The sequence below is a fragment of the Festucalex cinctus genome, chromosome 21 (genome assembly GCF_051991245.1).
Source record: "Festucalex cinctus isolate MCC-2025b chromosome 21, RoL_Fcin_1.0, whole genome shotgun sequence".
Lineage (NCBI taxonomy): Eukaryota > Metazoa > Chordata > Actinopteri > Syngnathiformes > Syngnathidae > Festucalex > Festucalex cinctus.
In genome coordinates this window covers 1,452,567-1,477,363 of record NC_135431.1, presented here as the reverse complement: position 1 = coordinate 1,477,363, position 24,797 = coordinate 1,452,567, and the positions used below count along the sequence as shown (strand labels likewise).

Below are 24,797 nucleotides of genomic sequence, written 5' to 3'. Positions count from 1 at the left end.
ATTGTCTTTGGCGAATAATTGAGTGGAAGCACATTTCATTTTGTTGGTGGCCATCTGCTCGTCTAATCGGCTAATAATTTCATCCCTAATGTGCTCGAACGAGCGTTTGGTGGCTGTGACATTGCGCGACGGCTTCGTCTCCACTTTTTTTCCCCGACTGGTTCCCTCGACTTCTCTCGAGGAATGCGACTTCGCCGCCCCTCAACAAGTCATTAATTCCACTTTTATTCCCATCACAGGTTCTTCTGGTCATGGACAAGAGAACACGCGAGTCGTTGGTGGTGAAAGTAAGTCCGGCTGTCCCGACCGCGAGTGTGAAGTGTGCCAGACGCCCCCCCAACGTGTGACGGGGCCGTAATTGATTCTAATTGGGCCTGTCCCTGTCAGCTCCTCTGCTCTCAGGTGTGAGACGTGTGCCAGATGTCGGCGCGCGGCGAGGCACAGATGACTTCACGCACACGCAGACGCTTGCTGCCAATGTGAACTCGATGTTGCGAGATTTGTGCGGCTCTTCTCAAAGTCACACGCGCGCACGCACGCTTGTGCGGCTTGATGGGTCCAGTGACTTTGAGGCGGGGGCACAACTGGCATTAGGCCAGAATGCGCCATTTCACTTTGCCACGCCGCGGCCACGTTCGCTATGCTAACTAACGTTAGCGATGGACCGATATTATTATTAATATATATATATTTTTTATTTGGGGCCGATACCGATGGCGATTATTAGTAGCCAAGGAGGCTGATGACAGAATTCATTTTCAGTTTAAAAAAAGGGGGGGGGGGATGTTGGCGTCAAATTTTTTTATTTTTTTTTTAATACAAATGCCACAAATATTCAGATAAACAGGAGGAACAATTAATCAGAAAAACAAGAGACAAAAACTATTAAAAAAAACAGAAAAAAAATATTAAAATACTCAGAAAAACAGAAGTTGGTGCTCTGTTTTTTGGAATATTTTTTTTATGTTTTGGGGGATTTTTTTCTGTTTTTATTTTATTTTTTAAGATATTTTTCCTCCTTTTTTTCTGAATAATTTTTCCATGTTTTTTTTAATATTTGTTTTATGTCAGAAAAAAATATTGAGTAAAATATCAAATATTCTGAATATGTTGAAAATGTCAGCTGTTATCGGCCTTCAGATTGGTTAAAAATGCCGATTATTTGTCAAAATGCCAAATATCGGCACCGATAATTGGCGTGGCCGATAATCGGTCTATCTCGACTATTTTGTAGCCCTTTGACTTCATGACGTTAGCTTAAAGCTAGCTAAGTTATGCCTTTCGTTTCAATACATACACAGCATGCATTAAATAATCGATAAGTTCAAGTTGACTCATTTGTGAGCCGTTGACTGTGGTGCAACATGAGCCAGATTGTGTGGAAAGGGTCAACATGTTGAGCGCGTTTGTTTGGAAGCGTCTCCCCAAAACGTTCTTTTGTTGTCCCGTCAGGGTTTGCGCAAGAGCAGCGACTGCAGCCGCGTGAAGAAGAGCGTCGCGCCTCGCTCGGTGCCGCACATGGTGCAGCTCAAGAAGCTCGTCAACGCCGACGACACCGTCTTCCTCTTGCTGCAGCACGCCGAGGGTAAGCCGCTTTTTAATAAATGATTATTATTTTGCCGTGTCCTTGTCCCGGGGCAGATGTTTGCTGGAGATGGGCGCGCGTGTCGCAGGTCATTATTCTGACACCAGGTGGCGCCGCGCTTCATTAGCTATGCCAACACCTGGGCCTCCTTACATCTCTCGCGCGTTGGGGGTGCGCCGCCGGAGACTTATCAGTTCCAGCCTTACTTTTCATTTCATATTGTTTTGTTTTGTTTTTTGGCGGTCAGGCAGGGCAGGCAGCGGTGGACAAAATCTGATCTGGGGCCACCTAATCTCTCAACACTCTGAAATTAAAATGGATTTGTTACTTTTTTTTTTTTTTCATTTATCTTAAAAACATTGCTCACTTGTTTATCATTGAGCATTCCCCCACATTTTTTTTTTTTAACATTTATTCTGAATGTTTGAAGGCTCCAAAAACCCTCACCACACACTTGATATGCTTTTCTCATATTTACATCTTGTCACATTTCTCACCTCTTTAAACACTCTCAATGTTCAAATATTCAATCAAGGGATGCTTCACTTATTTAGCCCATTCTAGCAATAAAAAGTTGATATTTTGTTTCTAATTAATTTGATACTTTCATTATTTTTCACGTACAATTAGTACCTTTAAAAACACATTTTGCAACTTGCTGTCGACTGAAAATGACATCACAAGGGCTCAGGTAACCAATCACGGCACAGCTGTTTTCTCGGTTTGTTCATGTTACATTCACAAGCTGAGCTGTGATTGGTTACCTGAGACCCTTGTGATGTCATTTTCAGTCGACAGCAAATTAAACTGCACTAAAAATCGAGCCACCAGAGGCTGCTAGAACTGCACAGATAGAAATCAACCTTTTTTTGCATTTAGGTGGCAAGTTGTGGTCTCACATCGGAAAGTACCTCCGCACTTCCAACCCGGATGAGAGCTTCGACATCCCGTTCATCCAGAAGAGCCACACGGCGGGCGTCCGCTCGCCGCGCTGCGCCGCGCCGCCCCCGGACGCCGATTCCGGCGCTCCCGGCGGCTCCGCGCCCGCCGCCCGTTCGCATTCTGCGACGCATGCCAACAAAAACTCAGAGGCCTCTCCTCGTAAAAGCGACCCTTTTGCACGGCTCCGCAAAAAAGCCGCCGCCCACCACCCCGACTCGGGCGCCGCCTCCGAGGAGGAAGGCACCGACAGTTACCTGACGCTTTGCAACGAGTACGAGCAGGAGAAAGTGGCGCCGGACGCTCTCGAGGAGGACGCGAGGAGCGAGCAGGAAGTGGCGTCGGGGACGACCGCCGCCTCGCAGAGCGACGGCAGCCCGTCGTCGCCCGTCGGATGTCGGGACTTTTTCGCCGGCGAGGGGCGGGACCCCGGCGACGATGGCGCCAAGCACACGCCCATGGAGTTCTTCCGCATCGACAGCAAAGACAGCGCCAGCGAGGTGACCTGCCTCGACTGGGCGGAGCAGCAGCAACAGCAGCTGACCTCGGAGGTCAAAGGTCACGGTGCGCACTTCTGGGGGTTAGATCAAAGCGATAAAGAGTCCAATGAGTCGGTGCCGGTCATTTCTTTCAAAGAGGCGGCGGAGGATGAGGGTCATCGGCCGGACCTCTTGAGCAATCTGCCCGTGGTGGGCGGGGCCGCAGAGCAACCGCAAACGTTGGCGCCGGGTCCGGGCCTCGAGGTCGCGACCTCCCCTCAAAGATCCATCAAGCCGGATGTTTTACAGCTCGCCGAAGAGGAAGAGGAAGAGCGTCAGCCTTCGTCTTTCGCCTCTTCGTCCGCCTTGATGTCCCTGTGGGACGACTACAGTTTGACTTTTGGACAAACGGACGACGCGTCGCGGCAAAATAACGACTCTCGGCCGGATGCGGCGAGCTCGCTTCCGGACAAAGCGGTACGCTCGCATGCGATGGAAAAGATTCAAGCCGAGGCCCGTGAGAAGTGGGTGGATTTCGGCGGCGAGTCGTCGTCAGCCGACGCGGTCGAGTCGGGCCGAGAGGGCGTGTCCCGGTTGTTTGCCGAGCTGGACGAGCTGTCGCTGGCGGCGTCCCAGGCTCGCATTCCCGAGGCGTTTGTCCGATGTTGGGCCGCGGAGATGGTGACGGCGCTGGATTGTCTGCACCAGGAGGGCATCGTCTGCCGGGACCTCAATCCCAACAACATCCTCCTCGATCGACAAGGTGAGACGCTCCCTCGCTCAAACTCGCCTCAAAGGCACGTTTGACAAACGCTGAAGCACATTTTTCAACAGGAAGCCAGCACCCGCAATATTTTACACACAAAAAATACTATGAAATTGTAAAAGCCATCCTGCGGCGGCGTATTAAGGCCACAAATAAATATATTTTTTTAGAGGCCGGCGGCAATATGTTGAATTTTTTATTTTTTTTAATTTGCCAATTCTAGAAAGTCACAAATTTGCGAGAGAGAAAAAAAAAACCTTATAAATTTGCAAGTTTAGAAAGTGGAAATTTTTTTTCAATTTATAAAGTGGCAGATTTGCAAGAAAAAAAAAATCTCAAATATCTGAGTTTGGAAAGTGGCAAATTTATGAGCAAAAACTCGCTGTTAATATTAAATTGCGTCCTTTCGACACAGGTGATTCACTTTGTATAATATATGCGAGTGACCCCCCCAATCAGTGCTGATCTCTCACAGCAAAATCAAGAAGAAACTCGCCTGACAAAACAAAATTCCTCCCCATTTTCTTCTTCTCTTGTCCTCTCCCACAATCATCTCTTTCCACCTCGTTATCAACAAGCGTCTAATTAGCTGAGTGGCTGTTTTAGCCCCCCCAGTGGTAATTATTGTTGGAAAGGGCCCCCATCAAGCAAGTAGCGCGCGGCGCATCATTCTGGCTAGCCTCGGCTAATGGCCGCGGCTACCTAATGACACCATTAGTTCTAATCACGGCGTTAACGGCGAGCCGCTAAACACGAGTAATCGGCCGGGCGGTGCGCTCGGAACGGCTCGCGAAGGAACCGACGGCTGCGAAGAAAGCAAAGCGTTTTGAAAAGTGCGAGCTGCTCAAAACAAAACCAAAAAACATGTTTTTCTTCTTTCAGGTCACGTTCAGCTGACGTACTTCTGCAGCTGGAGTGACGTGGAGGAGTCGTGTGACAAAGAGGCCAGCGCTAACATGTACTGCGCGCCAGGTAAGGTTTTTCCAGTATTATGACATATTTTGTTCAATTATGAGTCGGCCATCATCGCAGTGTTTCTAAGGATCCACAAATACTCAAAAAGTTTCCAAAAAATCATGTGATCATGGGATTGGCTCATCAACAACGTTATTTGACTGAACCAAAAGTGACGAAAAAAGGAAAATTCCAAAAACAATTTGGTTAACAAAATAAAATGAAAATGCTTTTGAAAAAATGAAAGCAAACTACATTTTATGTTTACAAAATGAGCTAAAACTATAATTATAGCAAAAATGTCTTTTGTTTTAGTCTTTGCTAATTTAACACATGAGCCTTTGGGGATGATTTTAAATGTGATTTATTTGAATATGAATGGGAGAAAGGATGTTTGAAAGTGTGTCACACAGAAGTGATGTCATCGAGTAGCAGCCAATAGAAAAGCACCAAAAGATGATGAGGTCACATCTATGGTGGTTTTTAAATATTGCGCACAAGTAATACACATTAAGAACAAAAAACAAAAACTAATACTAAAATTAACTAGAAGGAAGCATTTATTAAAGTAAAACTAATACAAACTAACAGAACCACCCTGAAAAACTAAAACTAACTCAATTTTAAAAACAAAGCTCAATACGAAATAAAATGGAAAATTCCAAAACACTAATAACCCCGTTCATCAATTACTGCACTAATTGGATGCAAATTGATTTTGCATTCTTAAACACAATAAGAACTACACGTGTGGGGATGATTTATTTATTTTTACCCACTTGAGTTTATCGTCTTCATGATGTTGACTTTTGAGTGTGAGTGTTAGTACGGCTGTAAAATGTGGGCGGGGCCTTTCCCGGCGAGTGACGTGGGTGTCGGCGGTTAGGAAGGTGAGAGTTGGCTAGCTGGTAACTCGCTAACCTGTTCGTCTTTGATGGACTCACTTGCAGTCCTGCCATCGGCGCAGAAAATAAATAAATACTTTCAATGCTTGTAGGCAGATATACAACAGCACATTAGGGACACGTATATATATATATATATATATATATATATATATATATTTGTTTTTACTAGAGGGTGGGGCAATATGCCATTTTATGAACTCTCAAAAAAAAAATGAATAAGATGTTGAAGAAGAAAATGAATGTGTGGAAGGAGCAAATGTAGTTGTAATTGTCTCGTTGCCCTCTAGAGGGTGCTGTTTGCACAAGATTGAGGCCAGTTGGAGTGTGTGAGATCAGCCCTTGCTTGCCTTGTTGCCACTGGCACGCTTGTGGCATGTTGCTGGGAAAAAAAAAAAAACCCCATCAAACTGCTTTCCACCAGGCCAGCTTGCTCTCATCTCCGCATTGTTGTCACTTTTTAAAGTACGCGACGTGAGACACTCACGTCCATTTTTGTGCTTTATTCTTGCAAGTGACACGTCATTTGTTGGCATTTTCACTGCACTGACACGTTTTGTAGCGCGTCGAAATCAAACAAGTATACAAACGTTTTTGTTCCCCCTTGTGGGCAGGTTAGGTCAAAAAAAAAAAATTCTCGTATGTTTATTTTGTTAGTTTATTTTATTTATGAGATACATCTTTAACACTTCAAATATAAAGAGGCTAAAATCATTTTTTTCCCATTAAAATCAAGAACAATATTATAAATCGTAGACATATTTTTTTCCACAATACACATGCACATATATTATAAAAACCCGACTTTATTATTATAGAGAATATGATTGACTTTTTTTTTGTCTTTATTTGGCCTCATGTCAATAAATGTTCAGCAGCTGGAAAATGATCCTTAGTTTGTCAAAAGATCAACGCAATAAATAAATGAGCTGTGGGCTGTCTTGTGGGCGGAGCCTCAGCACAGAATTGATGAAATAACCCAAAGACGATAATCTGAATAATCCTGCGCCTTAATATAATAAAAAAAATTATAATATAGGGGGCTATTGCGGCTTACTTGACTTTGTTTATAATATCTTCTTATAAGCCAGTCTTGTATTTCATTTCAAAGCATGTCGAGGATCATCCCCAAAAATCATATTGGGAGGTTCGACATCCACTAGGGGGCGTGTGACACCTTCTTTGCCATCCTCTTCTCTTTTCTGTCTGCCTTTTTTTTTCGCCCCCGACTTTTTTGTCCACCATGTAAGTGTGCATTCAACACATGCGTGTGCGTTTCATCATGCGTGTGCGTTTGTGTTTTCTCTCGCCCTTGTTTTGTGTTGCCGTCGATCCAGACGGGGTCAGCTCGATGGCTTCATTCCTGATGACAGATTTACGAGTGTTTGCCAGAGAGCTAGCAGGGGGTCCGCTCGCTCGCTCGCTCGCTCGTTTTGTGTGTGAAAGGAGGCGAGCAACATGTTTTTGGAAAGCATTGTGACACCAAAACAGGGAGTGGACGTGGAAAAATCCAGCGGCGGTTCTCTTCATCTGTTAGTTTAGTTTTGCTTTCTCACCATTTGCTCATCATCAGATGGCAAAATTAAAAAAACAAAAAGTTCTTTCTTTGGAAAAACAATATCAAACAGAGGGAGCTGTCAGGGTCAAACGTCACTGAAATATTAAACTTCACAAATCTTTATTTAATAATGATGATAATAATAATAATAATAATAATAATTTATAATCATCAACAACAGTCAGCAGTAGAAATAGACCGATATGTTTTTTTTTCAGGGCCAATACGATACCGATTATTAGTAGTCGAGGACGCCGATAACCGATATTTGGAGCCGATATTCATTTTCACTAAAAGGGAAAATATTGGCATCAACATTTGGGAAAAAAATATAAACTCCACCTCTTATTTATTTATTTTTATTTTAAAGCATATGTTTTTTGAGCAACTTTTAGGGTTAGTAAAATATTGGAGTTTTTTTTTTTTTTTTCATAGTTAATAGACATCTTTGTTTTTAAAATCTAACAAGTTCCAAGATCTCCCAGTAGCACGTTTCCAAAAGTTAAATAAAAACAATTGTTTTCTACACTAAAGTATTCCAACATTTCCAAAATATCTGAAGTATTACATTTTTAGTACTTATATTTGTTTTCATTTAAAACAAAAACAGAAGGTGCAGAGTTCCCAGGGTCAGCATCATCTCTGAAATTTTTTTTTTAATTACATTTACAGTTTGTTTAGAAAATTAATTAGTTCCCTGAAGTTAACATGTTTTTTTGTTTTTTTGTTTTTCTTTAATGGATTTATTATCGGCCATATGATTCTTCAAAATGGCCGATGCCAATATTCGTCAAAATGCTTAATATCGGCACCGATAATCGGCCCAGCCGATAATCGGTCTATCCCTAGTCAGCAGCATCTCTTCCAAAGTTACCTGGAAATGTAAATAAGGTTAACACAGTTAGAAATCTTGACTTGGCCTTCAGATAAAAAATAAATAAATAAAATAAAGCACTTTATTTTTATTATTTTCTTCTTTTTTTTTGCAGTCTTGCGTGACATTGCACAATGTGGCCTCATCCCTCCTTGTACTTCCTACCTGCTTCATTCCGCTTTTAACGGCTAAGTTGTGGCGCGCTGGAGTTCCTTAACGCCAGCCGGCGACGAGACGCCGTTTGAGATCCAAAACTTGCTCGATTTGCTTGCCGTAAAAGAACGTTGCTTGTTCGCCGGCCGACCTGCGGCTGCGTTTTGCTCGCCGTCCTTTTTTTTTTTTTCTCTCTCTCTTCTCGGCTTCTCCATGCTCGTCTCTGACATAGCGTTAAGTGGAGCCAGCTTCGCCTGGACCGGCCCCGCAGCTCCTCAGACATTAATCCATTGTGATGACATCGACCTTGCTGTGAGACGCAACGCGCGCGCACGCGCTAAGCGGCCCTCCGGCCAGGAAGCTACGCAGGTATCACTAGTCCGTTCCATGACCGTCTTCTCTCCTTGCCTGTCAAAACAATCGTCCTGGGGAGCCCTGAAGACCGCTTGCTCACTTTGCTCCAAGTGTGTGCGCGTGTGCGTTGACGCTAGCTAGCCCCCGCGTAACCTTGGCTGCAAGAGAGCGGCACGCTCGCGCGCTGCCCGCAGAAGTTCCCCCGGCAGCCTCCAGGGGACGAGGGGGGTCTTTTGTCTCTCGTGTTCCCCCAGCTGAGGAGGCTGATCTCTGGGCACACACGGGGTCGTGAAGGGTGACCCCCCCCCCCGGGTGTGGGGGGGTGCTAGCAAAGCCAAGTTGAGCGGCATGAGAAGCCATCTGGTGCCAAGCGGAGCTGCTAGCGTTAGCGCACTTTTTGACTTTGACGCTCGGAAAAGTAGTTGCAACGTTTGTTCTCTTCCCATCAAACTCGGCAGAGGTGCACAATTTTTTAGGCCCCGACCGGTATGCCGATGCTGATTATTACCGATGAATCGGACAATTATTATTAGAGCTGCATAATATATCGAAAAAATATTGATATCGTAATATTGGCCCATGCAATATGCATATCGCAAAGACATGCAATAAGTTTCATGTGGAATATTATGCTTTTATTTGAATATGATCAGTCAGTCGCTAACTAAAATGTGCACCGCCATCCAATAGTTGAACATTGAGAATATCGAATATATCGAAATATTGCAATAATAGCGATATCGTTATATTCAGCAACTATATCGCATATCGTATGATTTTCCAATACCGTGCATCCCTAATATATGTAATGCATAAAATAACCCCCCCAATTCCTAATAGGGTTGTCACGATAATGGCGATATTGTGATGTCGCGATATTAAAAGTGCCAGAATATATAGTCGTCGGCATGTCACGATATTAAAAGCAGCACATCAGTTAAAAAAAACAAAACAAAAACAAAAAACTCGGGTTGATTTCCATTTGTGCATTTCTAGCACCCTCTGGTGGCTAGTTTTTTTTTTTTTTTTGTGCAGTTGAATTCTCGCAAGGCATGGTTTGGCCCTTTGATATATATAAACTGAGTTAATATGTGGAGAAACTGAATGTGTGCTCATATTAGCAAGTGCCTCAATATGAAGTTTTATTGGAGATTGTAGGTTGTTTTTAGTATTGCTGTAATGTACAAAGCACTTTTTTTTTTCTTTTTAACATTATTGTGATGAAGTGACGGATTTGGTAACCACATTTGTCCTACTTTATTGTACATTTTGAATAAATACATGTGGCAGCCCAATTGAGTATGAAACACTTTTCAAAAATGCTTGAAAATCAATATTTTTTTGTGGGCGGTTTTGGCATGAAAATGTCGGCCTTGTCAAGTTTCCCTTCAAAATGATGAAAACGATTTGAGAATCCGAAAATCATTCTGGTGGAAACGAGGCTGAGCCGCGTTCCTCAAAGTGCACATGATGGAAGAGAAGAAAAACAAACAAACAAAAAAATTGCAATCGTTGTCTTTTGCATTTGTCAAGGTTTTGTCCTCATGTTTTTTTTTTTGTTTTTTTTTTGCTGTTGGAAGGTCGGGTCATGCAGATGGCGTGAAGTTGCCGCACAGACGCTTTCCTCAATTGAGCTGCTTTCTTTTTTTTTCTTTTTTCTTTTTTATGATGCAAATCGCGCTTTTATGAGTGTGAGCGAGGAGAATGAATGAATGAGCGAGCGAGCGATTCAAGATGTCCGCCCGCCCGTCACAATGTGGATGGAGTGTTTTGAAACTCGAGTAGCCGCCGACACGTTCGGCACGTTTTATTTCTTTGCTTTCAAAGTGGACGTCGACGTCAGTCAGTCGTCATCTCCGTCTTTATGGATCAACATCAACGGTGATTGATTGTTGGCTTGGAATTTTTTCATGTCCTTTTGTTTTTTTTAATGGAGTTTGTTTGAATTCGTTTTCAGGGTGGTTGTGTTCGTTTTGTTTTAGTTATTTAATAAATGCTTAGTTTCAAGTTTGATTTTAGTTAATTTTTTTTATTTTTTTTAAAATGTGTATTAAACTTGCATGCAATATTCAAAAATCAGCATGAGAGCAACGTCATGTGAAGGTGCTTTTCTATTGGCTGCTGCGAGATGACATCACTTCCGTGTGACACGCTTTCAAACGTCCTAATCCTGCCGGTTAATTTCAAAATAAAATGACTTCAAATCATCAATAATCAAAGGCTCATGCATTCAATTCATTTCCAATTGCTATAATTTGTTTGTTTTAGTTAGTTTTGTCAAATGAAATGAAAGTTTCAGTTTTGCTTTTTATTCTTTTTGCATTTTAGTTTTAGTTTTCTCGCTAGTTTCAGTTAGCTAAAATAAACTTGATGCCGAATATGCAAATATGAAATGAATGCAAAAATGTACATTTAATTAAACAAATATTTATGCAAATATTTTACAACAATTATGAACAATTCTGAGCTCTCAAAAAATCAAAAATGAAATGAATGCATACATTAAAATGACCAAATGTTTATTCAAATATCTTGTAACAATTCTGAACAACTCTGAGTTCTCAAAAAATAAAATGAATGCAAATTAAATGTAAAGAAATATATATGCAAATATAACTATGATATAATTATACAAATTTTCGTTTTTTGAAAAGCATTTTTTTGTTTTTATTTTATTTCATTCACAGAATAGTTTTTTTGAATGTCATTTTTTCGGTTCGTTTTCGTGAACCAACCTGTTTTTGTTGTCGTTTGCAGAGGTGGGCGGCATCGGCGAGGAGACGGCGGCGTGCGATTGGTGGAGTTTGGGCGCCATCTTGTTTGAGCTGCTCACAAGCACGGTCAGTCGTCCACAAGGAGCCAAAAGTTTGCTTTTGTTTAGTTTTGTGTCTGTCGCTGCGGAAGGCGTTGTGGGACGCGCGCAGGTCGATTGGCATTCAGCTGCCGTTTCTCTTTCTGGTCTTGCCAGATTGTGCGTCTTGGCCGGCGCCTCTCGCTCGGGTTGCGCCAGGGGTGTCCGTGTGACTTTCTCCCCCCCCCAGCTTGCGCTCCATCTGCCGGGCCAGGGGGTCGGCCCTCGGCGGGCCGCTTTCCTGGCTCGTGCCGAAGCGCCGCCACGGGATCCCGCTGGTGCAAACGAGGGTCCGGCTTTTCGACACTTGGATTTCATTGGTAGTTTTTGTTTTGTCTGCAAGTATTTGGAACCAACTAGAGCTGCAACCATTAATAGTACGGGTGCACCGATCGATCGGCCCGCCCATTTCCTTCATTTTGGGAGTTTGGTGATTGGCCGATCCCGTAACTCATTTGCCCACACCTCCATTTTGAAGCAATCCCGTTCGCTCCCGGCTGGCTTACTGGATTTGGACTGATCTGCAAGGCCCACAGAATATTGTCTTCTATTGCTATATAATATATCGATATCATTGCGATAGTGAGCATGTACCCATTTTGTATGGTCTGACGAAAGTTACATTTTTTTTAAATACAAAATAATCAAACTCAGTGTATTCTTAGTTAATTAATTGTAATTACTAATGGCCTCTCGATAATGTTCAACTGTTGGATGTTGGTGCACATTTTTAGTAAATGTCTGACTGGTCAAATTCAGATCAAAGCATAAAATCAAAAACCAATTGCACGTCTTTAAATCAAATCGGCGTAACGCAACCGATGTCTGACGCGTGAGGTTCTCCTCCGCACACGCACACAAACGTGTCAAAGAGCCCTTCACGTTTGTCATTGTCCACTCGATTGCAATCGTTTGCCAGCGGGCATCGTTTCTTATCAGCCATCAAGCAACCGATTGGTGCCCGTCAGCGTCCCAAACGCCAGTCGCTCGCCGATTATTGTGTTAACACGCACACTCGCTTACCTGGGGTTAAAAAAACAAACAACCAAAGCGGCGAGCAAGTCAGTCACACAGATGTCTCCTTTGATGATTACGTCTGGGCGGCGTCCTGGCAAAGACACGAGCGAGCGCAAATGGCGTCTCTCGATCCTTGCCCGATAAGATCTTGCCCGGGGGCGCTCTTGACTGCAGCCAGGAACCCCGACACGAGTCCTGCAGCACGTTTCGGGAGAGCGAGGCAACAGCTTGCATGCGCTCGTCTCTGCTGTTTGTGTTCGGTTGGGTGGGAAGATGAAGATGAAGATGATGACGATGATGATGACTGTCCATTATTGTCAATTATTTCAACAATAAGGCTTTTGGAAAGCACTTACAGGTCTTGTGCTCCCTTACTTGCGTTTTTTTTTTTTTTGACTGAGTGCACTCATTTGCTGTTTTGAAATCGCCGCTGCTTAACAATTTCCAGGCAACTTTTTTCCAAATTGCTCTGATCAAAACAAGTGTGTGTTTTTGCTGCTCGCAGGAAAGCGTCATCGTTGTTGTTTCAGGTGCTGCGCGCTTTTGTTTTGTTTTTTAGTTTTTTTGTTGTTTTCTGTCTGATGGTTATCTCTGTTTCTCTGTCGGCGCAGTCGCTGCTGCAGTGCCATCCGGCGGGAATCGGACGCCACACGGCGCTCAACGTCCCCGAGTGGCTGTCGGAGGAAGCGCGCTCGCTGCTGGAACAGGTGCCCGGCAAATACGAGCGCCACACGCGACGGCTTCTCTTCTTAGAAATATGTCGCATTGACGCAAATTTGTATTTGGAATGAATGGAAAATTTGAATTTGGAATGAATTTGTAGGTGGAAATGTTGCATTATGGGGAAATGCTGAATGTTTGGAATGAAAAAAAAAAATGAAAGCCCTCATGGTGTGAATTTGTGGAAGGGAATTATGCGGAAGGAGAAACGGGTCAGCCAGCCTTCACCCACGAAACTGGCGGTTGAACTCTGTTGCTGATGACGTGATGGTTTTGTGTCAGTTGCTGCAGTACAACCCGAGCGAGCGGCTGGGCGCGGGGGTGGCCGGCGCCGACGACGTCAAATCGCACCCCTTCTTTGCCAAAGTGGACTGGAGCAAGTAGATGATGACACCAGATGCATGCTGGGAAACCGCCCGTCACACTCTTAACACTCCAGGTAGACTGTATAGAGGCTGGGAGGGGGGAGGGGGGAGGGTCCCCCCCCCCCCAAAAAAAAAGAAAAAAAATTCCATTCATACATGGGGATTGCTGACTTGCCAAACTGATGATCCACTCAAGCCCCGCCCACATTTCCTGGTTGAAATCGGGTCACTTGCAATATCAGTTGTTTACTATGCAAGTTGAGAAGCAAAACGTCAGCAAGTGCTAGTTGGGCATTATTATTATTATTATTATTATTGTTCTTATTATTACTATTATCAGAATGGAACAACATTCTGCAGAGTCGGCAGATTTTTTGGGGGAATTTTGATATTAACAAACTGCACTAAGCACTCGATTCCTCTTGTGGCGTACGATAAGAATCCGATGAAGTGTAAATATGAATTTCAAGTTTTACACTGAAGAAACTTTTTGAGTGAACATTGCGGTGGTGATGTCCTGTCATTTCCAAAACTCTGCATCCGTCCGTCCGTCCGTCCGTCGGTTGCAAATGTTTTCGTTCCTCCTGCGAGTACCGATTCGTCACAAACAGCCATTGCAAACAATAAACACACCTGAGCAACAAGGTGCGGCCTCGCTTCCTTTTCACTTCAATCGTTTCGTGGGATATCGGCTTTTTTTTTTGTTGTCACTCACAGTATGATCAAAATGCTCGTTTAGATATGAACAAAATGTGTGCTCGAAATATTTTTCGATTTTCATAATTGTTTTCAATGCATGTTAGAAAGATGCAAACAACCCAATTAGGGCTTCACGATAATGCTAATTTCAACCGATGCCGATAAAACAACCATTTAGAAAGTGCCCGATGTCGATAACCGATAAATAAGCCGATAATTGTTTGCAAAATCGAGTCAACTCTAACGTGTACAAATACTTGTAAACGTTGAGTAAAGCAGCGTGAAGCTGAATTTTTATTGATATTTCTGCTTTAAAGACGAAAAGTAACTCATTTTGAGTTGACCAAAACCAAAACGGTCACGTTTTTAAAATGCAACAAAAATTTTGGGGAGGACACAGTCAAGAAAGCCCACACTGGCAACTGCCATGTCTAGGAGTGTGCCGATAAATCGATTCACACCTCTAATGTACACTGTAAGATTTGAATGAAAATATATTATTTATGGGTCTGAAATTTTATCCGACCAATTTGCCGTCAAACAGATAAAGCAGATGATAAATTGGCGGCGCACGCGAGAGCGATTTTGATCGTTTGAACAGGCGGCGTGAAGTGAACGTGAAAATCCCCGTCAGCCGCCGTGACACGTTCGCGCGCACGCACGGGTCGAGGGAAGTCGTTATCGGCGCCGCCTCGCCTTTCCCTCGCGTCCGCCGGGGGGGGGTCAAGAGTCTGCGCCGATTAGCGCTCGTTAGTCCCTCGTTAGAAGGCTGTCAATCTTGCCGTCTCTGCCCAAGTCCTCGTCAATCTCCTCCGGTGCGGATGTTTTGATGTCGGCGTGCCTTTTTTGGCTTTCACAGGTCGCCGCGTGAGGTTGGCCCGCGCGGTCTGATGAGACCTGTCAAAAGTTGAGCTTTGACAAAAGAGGAGATCATGTTTTTTTTTTGTTTTTTTTTTCCTGCAGATGGCACTTTACTTCCTGTGTTTGTTTTTTTTCCCCACTATGGACATTCAAACGGGATTTGCTGAGCAATTAGATCTAAAAAGCTATTAGATCCTGTCAGTTAAATTGTATTTGATACCCCCCCCCCCCCCCCCCAAAAAAAAAAAAAAAAAAAGTTACTTAAAGTAAATTTTATTTATTTGGTTAATTTTTGTAATACATTTTGATGTCATTAGATTTTTCAAAATAACCCTTTTTTTGTCAGTTACATTTTATTCGATACCCTCCCTAAAGTTACCAAAGTTCTTTTCATTTATTTCAGTAAATTTTTTTTGTAATATATTTTGATGTAATTATTTAGAATTTTCAAAATAATTTTCTGATTTCAATTTAATTTGATACCCCTACAAAATTACATTTATTCATTTTATTTTTGTAGTACATTTTGAGGTAATTATTTAGAATTTTTAAGAATAACTATTTTTTTTGTGTCAAATTTAATTTGATAAAATCATGGTATAGTCCCATTACAGCTATGAAATGATGTAATTTCTTCAACTTTTTATTTATTTTTTTAATAAATTCCAATTTTGCGACGCAATCGTGGCTGCTGTTGCCTTTTTCTGTGTTGTGAGCAGTTTTGATGTGCAGTCGAGTTGTGTCCAAGGTGCACGTGTGTGTGTGCGTGAGTGTCTTTGCCGCAGGGGAGCGTCCGTCCGTCCGTCCGTCCCTCCCGCGCGCACGCTCCCGGGCAAGACGGAGAGGACACGCCAAGGACTCCCATGATGCAACACTTCTCATGGAGAGCGCCGAGAGCGCGAGTCCCTGAAGCCTGCGGGCCCAGTTGACAACATATTCCTCCAACTTCCTGGATCGCTCTCCTGACCCCGCCCCCCTCCCACTGTTGTCTTTGCCCACCCGGTATGTGGTCCACACACGCACACACATTTTTTTTTTTTTTTTTTTTGCAGGCAGGCGGCAGCCAAATGGCCCGCCTGCCCTTTTTCTCTGCTTTTATTCTCTCTTGCTTGTGGTCAACTTTTTTTTGTTTTTGTCTTTGACGCTTTGACTTTCGCTCACAAAGCCCAGGAGGAGCGGCCGGCGCGGCCGGCGGAGCGCACGCACGCACGCTGGCGCCGAGCTGAAGAGTTGCGCTGGGAGAAAACCTCGGGCGTCTTCTCCAGCTTCTGTCAGAGCCATGATGTCATTAGGAGGAGACACAATGCCCTCTTCATTTACACCCCCCACCAAATCCCCCCCCTACATGCACACACACAACCTTGATACCCTACACGCACACACGCAGCACACACGAGACGACGGCGTCAACGCAACTGGTCCAGGTAAGCGGCAAACGATGTAACGAGAACGATATCGCGATATTAAAACCGCCACAATATATCGTCGTCGTCATGTCACGATATTAAAAGCGGGATTGATTTCCCTTTGTGCAGTTCTAGCACCCTCTGGTGGCTGGTTTGTTAGTGCAGTTGAATTTTCACAAGGCATCTTTTGGCCCTTCTCTGTTTCAAATCCTTGATAATGCTCAGATGAATGAAGGGGAACGTAATAATACACTTGTCGATATGTGGAGGAGCTCAATTAATAGGATTTATTAAGTTCTTATTTAATTTAATTATTTAGTAACCTGTTACAATTAATTTTATTAATATATTTTTTTGTTTGTTTGTTTGTTTGTTTTTTTCTTCTTCTTCCTCGACGTCTGCTCTGGAAAATAAAGTAGCAAAGAGTCCAAATAGCCTGTCGGATTTTGATATTTCTTTTTTTTTGGTGCGGTGATGTCACGCAAAGCAACAACTGACGGCGTTTATCGGCGCAACAGTCGTAACGGACGCTCGCACTCTGACAAATGCGATTTTGTTCACGGAAGACGAGCGCGCGCCACTTTTAGCATCCCGTTAAAGGGAGACTTCAAGCGAGATTAGCCGAGGCGAAGGGCCCCGCGCGCACCTTGACCGGACGTGTCGGTTATCGTTGGCGCTCACCTCTCCATTTACGGACCCCCCCCGCCCCCGGTTGGCGCACGTGAGTCACCAGCAAACGCGAGGCAAGCGGTGGCCAAAAAAAAAAAAAGCGTCGTCGCTCGCAATGGCTGGGAGACGTGAGGTGTCTCCTTTCGTTGCGCTGCGGGCCCCTGTGATCCGTGTGGAAGGGCCGCGCGCGGGCGGGCAACCGCCGTTAGCGGCCGGCTAACGCGGCATTAGGCCGGGCGCCCGTCTCCGCGGACCCGCGCTGTCTCAACGCTTTGCTCACGCTCGGATGAGCGGACCTTCTGCGGCTCCGACGCGCTTCCCCTCCCTTTCCTGCGTGTGCGTGCGCCTTCTGGGCCTTGCCGTTCGTCTGGTCGAGGCCTCAGCGGCTTGCCTGCCCTTACTGACTGAAAGTTAAAAAAAAAAAAAAAAAACTTCCAATCGTCCGCGTTTGTCCGTCTTCATGTCAGTGAGCAAAATTTGGAACAATTTTTGTTCAAGAATTGAAACGAATGACCAGAGTTTTATTTGATTTGGTCGTTTGCGTAATATTTCCTCAACGTAAAATATCTTGTCAATAAAGGCTGCGCACGTCCGCCATTATTTCCCTCCAAATTCAAACAAGCAAAAGCGCGTTCGACCTTGGAGGTCGGACAAGAAAGACGAAATAACACGAGTGCAGATGCGCCATCGGATCCGTTTCTCATCTCGCCGTTTTTGAAAAGGGGGGGTCGGGTTATGCTGGCTTTGCCGGCGGCCACCCGCAGGGGAATGTGACGCCTGTTTAAGGAGACCTTCCCGCCAATGTCGCGCTGGGAGCAAAGAAGTCGGCCGCTAATCTGTCTCTTCCTCCGAGGCGACGCAACACGACGGGATGGGACGCATCCTCTTCACACACATACACAAAAAGAACGGGCTCGGCCAGACCACACCCCCTTTTCCCACTGGAGGGGTGCAAAACGGAAGCTTCAGAGGGAAGGCCGACGAGTTGACGTCTCATCTTTTTTGACAGTCGTTCCGCCAAAGTGATGATGGGGGGCGCAGGTGATTCGGGTGGGGGGGGCACCAGGCGGTGCTTTCAAAGTAGCGACGGAGGTCCCGATCTTGAGGGAGCGCCCAAGAAAAGCTCGCATGAGTCCCGCCTCCTTATGGCATGGCCTCCAGTCAAACAGATGCTGCGGGGAGCGAGCGAGCGCCTCGTTGTGAGCGAGACGACGACACTTGTTTATTGATGACATGCTAATGCTCGCCAGTGGTCAGCTGGACTTTAAAAAGCATTCAAGTCTCTAGCTGCATTTCCATCACCCTTTTTTCACAAAAATAAAAGCAATATTGTACTATTTTCGATCAAGCACAATTCCGATTTTGTCATCGTTTCCCATTGAAGAGCATTTCACGTCTGAGACGCAATTGTCGTAACGTCCCGTTTTGCGAGGCCTCGCTGTCCTGTAGGGGGTGCTCATGATGTATACGGAAGACGGACCCCCGCTGTTGTTTACATTACTTTAAGGCGATACAATTATGAATCATTTTCCTAATTTCTAATTACCGGCAATTTAGCACGCTAACCTAGCAGTAACATAAGCATGCTTAATTACTAACGATGTATTTGTACTTGCGTACCTGTGATGGAAATAATTTGTAGAGTTTTTGTGATTGTTGCAAATGACCCCATCGTGTTTTAAGAAACGCTCGCAAACAACCCGGCGGGTATTTATTTATTTTTTTTGCATGAACATGCCAATGTTTTGGAAAACTACCGCCTGTAGTGGGAGGAAGTAAGTGGAAGGAGAGCGAGCGTCTATTTTCTCTCCCGTATTTTTTTTCAAGTGTAAGTGATCGTATTCTCTCTCTCTCTCTCCTCCCGCCAACCTCTCCAGCGGCTTGAGTGATTTGCTAAGGCGGTGCGTGTGCGCGCACGTCCTCCTATTAGGCCTTTTTCCCCCCCATTAAAGCAATTTTGCCGCCCATTGTGTGTGTGAAGAGGACCCGGGAAGTCACTAATGGTGCCTTGCGTCCACACTTGGGCGCTCGCCGACATCTCGCTCGGCGTCACCTGTCGCCCGATTGCTGCGCATTAGCATAGAACGAGACGCATTATCACTCCTGATGATGGCGCGCTGAGAGGTTTCCGCCAAAAAAAATCAAATCCAATCAAAAAGAAGACCCGGCACCTTTGCCGCACAATGGCCGCCCGCCGGCTGAGATAAATGCGTGTTGTCCAACACGCCGCTAACTCTGAAGACTCCACTGATGCTTTTCAATGGCCTCTTGTTGTCCGCGCGCTGCTTCTCGTTTAATTGACACCCCGGCAAGCCGCCATTACGATAAAGTGCGAGATTTTGCGCCGCTCTCAAAGCGGCCTGAATGCGCTTTGCCGTCTTCCTCCTTTCCCACTCGGAGCAATGAACGGAAAGGTACGTCCAGTGCAAAGGAGATTTTGTGTTGATGGTGCACGTGAAAGATTGTGAAAATGAACGTCCCTGCATGTAGGGCCAACGACGAGGCACTCCAAAGCGGCTACGCTAGCGGGCCTGTCACGTTGGGCGCCCTTCCTTTGCTCGTCTGTTTTTGACTCAGTGACGTGCGTGCACCCGTGGTCAACAACGTGGCGCTCTAACAAGGCCGTTCCAGTGCAAAGAAGACCCGTCGCTCATGTGACGTTGGACATCCAAACAAATACGACTTGGCTTCTCTTTTAAAATGGTGACTTTGTCGCTTCATAAAATGTTTTTATTTTCCTGCAATTTTGACATTTCACGTCAAATGTTTACTTTATTCCATAAAAAAATTTTATGTTGAAATGAAGTTTCTTTTCAAATTCTGATGAGATTCCCTATTTAAAAAAATGCAACTTGACTTTTTTTTTTTTCTTTTTTCTCAGCAGGTGGTCTCGTGTTCTTCAATTCAGGAAGTGTCCGTCATGTCGTACGGATATGGCGGATGCCCGCGCGGGGCCAAAAGGGTCTTCCCAGTGTTTTCTTAAGTCTGCGGACCCCAACAAGGTCCGGCCACTATTGAAAGGCTTCACTCATTTTACATATTGGGGGGGGGGGCATCATAGGAAGGAGGAAAGTGGCCGCTGAACTATTTTGTTGTGCTCTGTCCCCTTTTTTTTGTGCAGACTGGAAGGGAGCGGAAGGCCGTCGTCTGGATCCCCAAATAGCCCCAACCAGGTCAAATGGCGGACGACAAAAAATGGGAATTCCCGAGCTCGGCTCAATTGGAAACTAAACACTCGTCACCTTTTTGTGCTTTTTGTGACCTGGAAAGCAAAGTACGGGAGACAACTGCCATTTTTGGCGAGCTACATTGACTAATTTACAATCAATTGTACGTTAAAAAGAAATATGTTGACGTCTTGAAGCTCATTACTTGTATTATGTACTCATGTAGACTTTCATCTCTTTTTTTTGTCTGGATTAGACCTGACTGTGGAGTCAGCCAGCCAGCCAGCAATCCCTCTTCAAAATGCCATCGCTCATTTCGTAACTGGAGCACGGAAGAGCGAGCACGCAGTTCCGATTCTGGACTCCCTTCAGTTCATCACTTGCTCTCCACAGGTGAGCACCACATCCAGGATTTTTTTTTTTTTTGCACCGTTACCTTACTTTCATGCATTTTGAAACAAATCCCGGGAAAATGACCAGAAATTTTTGACCCCTTTTGCAAGTTTACCAATGATTTTATGGCGCCTTGAAATTTCAGGTTCAGATTTGGACTTGTGATGCAAACACGCGCGCTAATGCGCTAATGGCGTAATTGTTAGCGTCGTGCAGTGAGCGAGCGAGTGAACGAGCGAACGTCACGCGTGGCCCCGCGTCGCTCTCTTTTTCCATTATTCTAATGCACTGACCCGCTCTCGCACAATTAACGCCGATTGCAGGTGTGTGAGCGTGAGAGGGAGCGCGCGCTGCCTCTCAAGTATTTTGCTGCCCTCGGACCTTTTTGGGAAAATGTCGTCTCGCTGCCTTTTTTTTTTTTCCATCATTTTTTTTCCCTCCCCAAACGCAGCGCACGATTCGTTTCCAAGCGCGAGGTGTGGAGAGGAATGTGGCCGTCGATTGTGTCGCTCGTTGGCTCGCGCCCGTGGCGGTCTTGGCCCCTGCTTGTGATCCCCGCGATTGGATGCGGGGGTCTTTTGTGGCAGATGATGAGGGGGGGAAAAAATTAAGCCAAGTGGCGAGCGGCGGGCAGATGGGCGGAAAGTGAAAGAGACGTGATTTCTCTTTTGTCGTCTTTTTTTTTTTATCTTATTTTTTTTAGGGGGGGGTTAGCTCTTGTGCAATCAGTGGACCCTGCAAATAAAATAAAATAAAAAAGCTCAAGTTGCCGAGTTTGGGAACATGCGTGATTTTGTCAACGGAAAGTAAACAAAAATAAAGTCAAAATTAGTATTACACAAGGACTTCATACAAGTTTTTCTACTCTTAAAAATGAGGACTTCATCACTTCATAAAATGGTTTAATTTTGACATTTCACGTCAAATATTAACTTCACCTGACAATTCGATCCGTATCACGACTCATAGGTCACGATTCGATTCGATACCGATTAATCCCGATATGAATTTACAATTCGATTGTTGCGATTGATTTTTTTTTTACTCAAATTTAGAAAATATCATTCAGTAAACTTGTACATGTGAAATTTCTGACCTTAAAAAACTTTCTACACTTAAAAATGCCGACTTTATCGCTTCATAAAATGTTTTTATTTTCTTGCAATTTTGACATTTCACGTCAAATATTTACTTTATTCCATGAAAAACAATTCTCTTACTTTAAACGTTTTCAACTCTTAAAAATGTTTAAATTAGAATCGAGTAATAATACAAGTTGAAAAATTTTCAACTTTGACTTGCTAATTTCTTAGTAAAATCTAACTTTGCTTCCATGTCAAATAGACGATCATTCTATTGGATTTAAAAAAAAAAATATTTTTTTAACCAAGTCAAAGCGGAAAAGCGAAGTGTTTTGAGTGTCCGAGTGTGTGCAGCTGTTGCCAATAAGCTGGTCCGCTTATGAGATTTAACAAGTCAACAGATGCCCCAAATGTCTGTTCAACAAACCTGATTTAAAAACATCCAAATGGCTGAGAAGTTGACGGAGATCGCGCTTTGAACCTCTTAATTTTTTTTCCGGGGGGGTTGTCAGTTATTTGACACGTTTGCGCGCGTGTTTGGGTGAGCGTGCCGATTACAAGCAGATTACTTAACACCCGCGTTCAAATGGCCATTAAATACCACCCAGAAAACTGCTTAAAAGAACACGCCCGGCCTCCGCGTATTTATTTACGAGGATGTTTTGGATCGTTTCATCTCGAGCTTCCATCCAGGAAGTCGTCCAAACCCCCAAAAAGTGCGCGAGCAACCGGAAGGCAGCGACAAAAGCCGTCGTCGGCAGATAACGCCGCCGACGCGCGAGGCTCGAGTTGATCTACTTGGAATGGGCCGCTAGATGCCTGAGCAGCCTGGCATGGCAGCAGACTCCGCCCCCCCATTTTGAAATCTGCTAGCAGAGCTAATCTCTAATCTGGAGATTTGCGAGATCGGACCACTCATCGTTTTTGGACATCTCCACGTTGACAAAATGGAGCAATCTGTGACTAGTTCCAAAAAAAAAAAAAAAAAGAAGCGTTTCTGGCCAAAATGTGTTATTAAAGACGATCTAATTCCGCGGGCTGCTCGGTCCCCGCAACACCCGTTTTGCAGATGGTCACATAATGCACAATCAGCCTGATTATAGGCTGCAATGTTGGACCCCCTTCCTTGCTCGGGGGAGGGATGATGGGGCCGCTCTCCGTCTCCTGGCCGATAATATTCGCACCCAAACAATATGGCGGATTGCGTATTTTAACAGGCGCTTCTTTCCTTCCGGACAGTGGCCCCCAACCACCGGGGGGGCCACGGCAGCGGCACAGTTGAAAGCATAAAAAAAAACAAAAAACGTATTGTTCTTCCGGTTAACTCAATGAATGGCATCCATTTGCCGTGCTGCCAACCACTTTACAAGATTTGAACCCATTTTTGACGACCTACAGAATATTGTGTTCTATGGCCATTGTCAGTTTGGCAGCTATTAAACACGACACAAAAAAGGAGAGAAAACACTCAGTTCAGGGCTCACGAGGTGAGAGGAGAGGAACTGACTCATGCAATTCACTCCTGCACTTTCTGAAGATTCCTCTCCTCACTCTCTCTATTTATTTGGTTTTCCACGCCCCGAGTTCCATGGGTGTTCCAACCCTAAAAATGCAAATGCAAAGCATAATTGGAGCACGGTTGCACTTGTTTGTCTGTGTTGCGCGTGTGAGCGGAAGATTGCTGAGTACTCGTGTGGTCAAGTTTGCCATCATTTCTTCACAGAAAACAGGCGACCCCATCACACTGGCTCCAACCATCCTGCTGCGTTCGATGCCTTCAGCTTTTGGAGCCATCTTCAGGCCACGTGAAGAGCTAAAAAAGAAACCAAACCGAAGCTAACTTGAGAACTCAGACTTGACTTGGACTCTGACCTTGTGGACTTGTGACTTAGACCTTTGTGGCTTGAACTTTTTTTTTTTTTTTTTTAAACGGAAAAATACTCCTAGTAGGCGCATTGGTAGCAACCTCAGCGGTGAAGCCAGTAAGCGGCGCACTTGCGAAGTGATCTCGGCGCCCAGCATCAGCTGGTGGGCGGGGCCGATCATCGACGTGCTGCTGGACTACGTGGGTCACGTGACGCTCTGCTCCCGACTGACGGAGCACTTGGACAGCTGCGACGACTGGAGTGCCATCAAAGACAAAGCCGGCGAGCCCCAAAAAATAAAACAGACACACAGTTTACTTTCTGACGCGCATGTGTCAAACCTGCCACACTATAGCGCCAACTACTGGTGAGGAGGACTTACTAATCTTTTCTCTTTTCTTGTCACTTGTCTTCTCTTCTTGCCCTCCTTCACCACTTGTTCCTCTCCACCAACTTCTCTTCTTTTTCTCTTCTGCTTCACTCTTTCCTTGATAATCTTCCTCATTCTCTATCTGCCGACGCACGATGAAATCCATCACATCAGCGGCTACAATGTAGATTTAATAATAGGAAAAAAGTTACCTCGCTCCTATGATGGCGTATTGGGGCCACCGATAAATCAAAAAAAAATTTTAGTTAGTTGGGGGGCAATATTCTGAGGGGAAAACTGGCAAATTTGACTGTATTGTGAAGGAATTATTTATTTAAAAAAAAATTTTGACCAGCTTTGCCGCGGTGCCTGCTGCAGCTGTGCCGCATCCGGATCGTGCAGCTGGCGGGACGGCGGCGCCTGAAGCGCTTCCCGCGAGTCTGATCCGCTTCCTGCTGCACCAGGAAGCTTCCGTGGACTCGTGAAGCCTCGTCCAGCTTCTCTCGTCGGGGATTGGTTCAGGATGCGGCGTCTGGAGAAAAGGAAGGTGGAGTCGCGTCATCGTTCGCCTGACGACTGGCATAAGCTGTCATGCGCCGGCAGCCGCTTAAGGCTAACTTAGGATGGGAAACGTCATTGGCACGCGAGTTAGCGATTAGCATCTAGCAGTCTTGAATATCTGTCCTTGACCTATGTAATTCTTTTCCCACTGTATGTTTTTATAGATTATACTAATAGCATTTCAAATAAACTTTCTAAAACCTT

General features: G+C 44.8%; 2 protein-coding genes across 5 annotated transcripts in view; both read left to right on the top strand.

Annotated features, from left to right (window-relative positions):
- The window catches only part of rps6kc1 (ribosomal protein S6 kinase polypeptide 1), a 24,434-nt gene extending 9,124 nt beyond the window's left edge, over positions 1 to 15,310 (top strand). For both annotated transcript variants that reach the window (XM_077510108.1, XM_077510109.1), the window contains 7 exons: positions 240 to 287; positions 1,453 to 1,585; positions 2,465 to 3,766; positions 4,652 to 4,741; positions 11,325 to 11,407; positions 13,047 to 13,142; positions 13,438 to 15,310. In XM_077510108.1, coding sequence (XP_077366234.1) covers positions 240 to 287; positions 1,453 to 1,585; positions 2,465 to 3,766; positions 4,652 to 4,741; positions 11,325 to 11,407; positions 13,047 to 13,142; positions 13,438 to 13,539 — 1,854 coding nt within the window. In that variant the 3' untranslated portion in view covers positions 13,540 to 15,310. The remainder of the gene's footprint in view (positions 1 to 239; positions 288 to 1,452; positions 1,586 to 2,464; positions 3,767 to 4,651; positions 4,742 to 11,324; positions 11,408 to 13,046; positions 13,143 to 13,437) is intronic.
- On the top strand, positions 15,307 to 24,797 carry LOC144010033 (uncharacterized). 3 transcript variants are annotated; one of them, XM_077510111.1, is made up of 6 exons: positions 15,307 to 16,082; positions 16,246 to 16,504; positions 20,037 to 20,157; positions 20,277 to 20,429; positions 20,579 to 20,715; positions 23,521 to 24,797. In XM_077510111.1, the coding sequence occupies exons 2-6, from the start codon at positions 16,360 to 16,362 to the stop codon at positions 23,604 to 23,606; spliced, it is 642 nt and encodes a 213-aa protein (XP_077366237.1). In that variant the 5' UTR covers positions 15,307 to 16,082; positions 16,246 to 16,359; the 3' UTR covers positions 23,607 to 24,797. The 3 variants fall into 3 exon arrangements, with proteins under 3 accessions (XP_077366237.1, XP_077366238.1, XP_077366236.1); XM_077510112.1 differs by having other exon boundaries at positions 15,307 to 16,504; positions 20,040 to 20,157; XM_077510110.1 differs by having other exon boundaries at positions 15,307 to 16,504.

Excerpts from the sequence above, each read along its gene's own strand:
- LOC144010033 (XM_077510111.1), top strand. The coding sequence starts at position 16,360 with ATGATGTCATTAGGAGGAGACACAATGCCCTCTTCATTTACACCCCCC. Across the intron at positions 20,158-20,276 it reads AGTCTGCGGACCCCAACAAG|ACTGGAAGGGAGCGGAAGGC; the intron begins GTCCGGCCACTA and ends TTTTTTGTGCAG. Across the intron at positions 20,430-20,578 it reads TTTGTGACCTGGAAAGCAAA|ACCTGACTGTGGAGTCAGCC; the intron begins GTACGGGAGACA and ends TGTCTGGATTAG.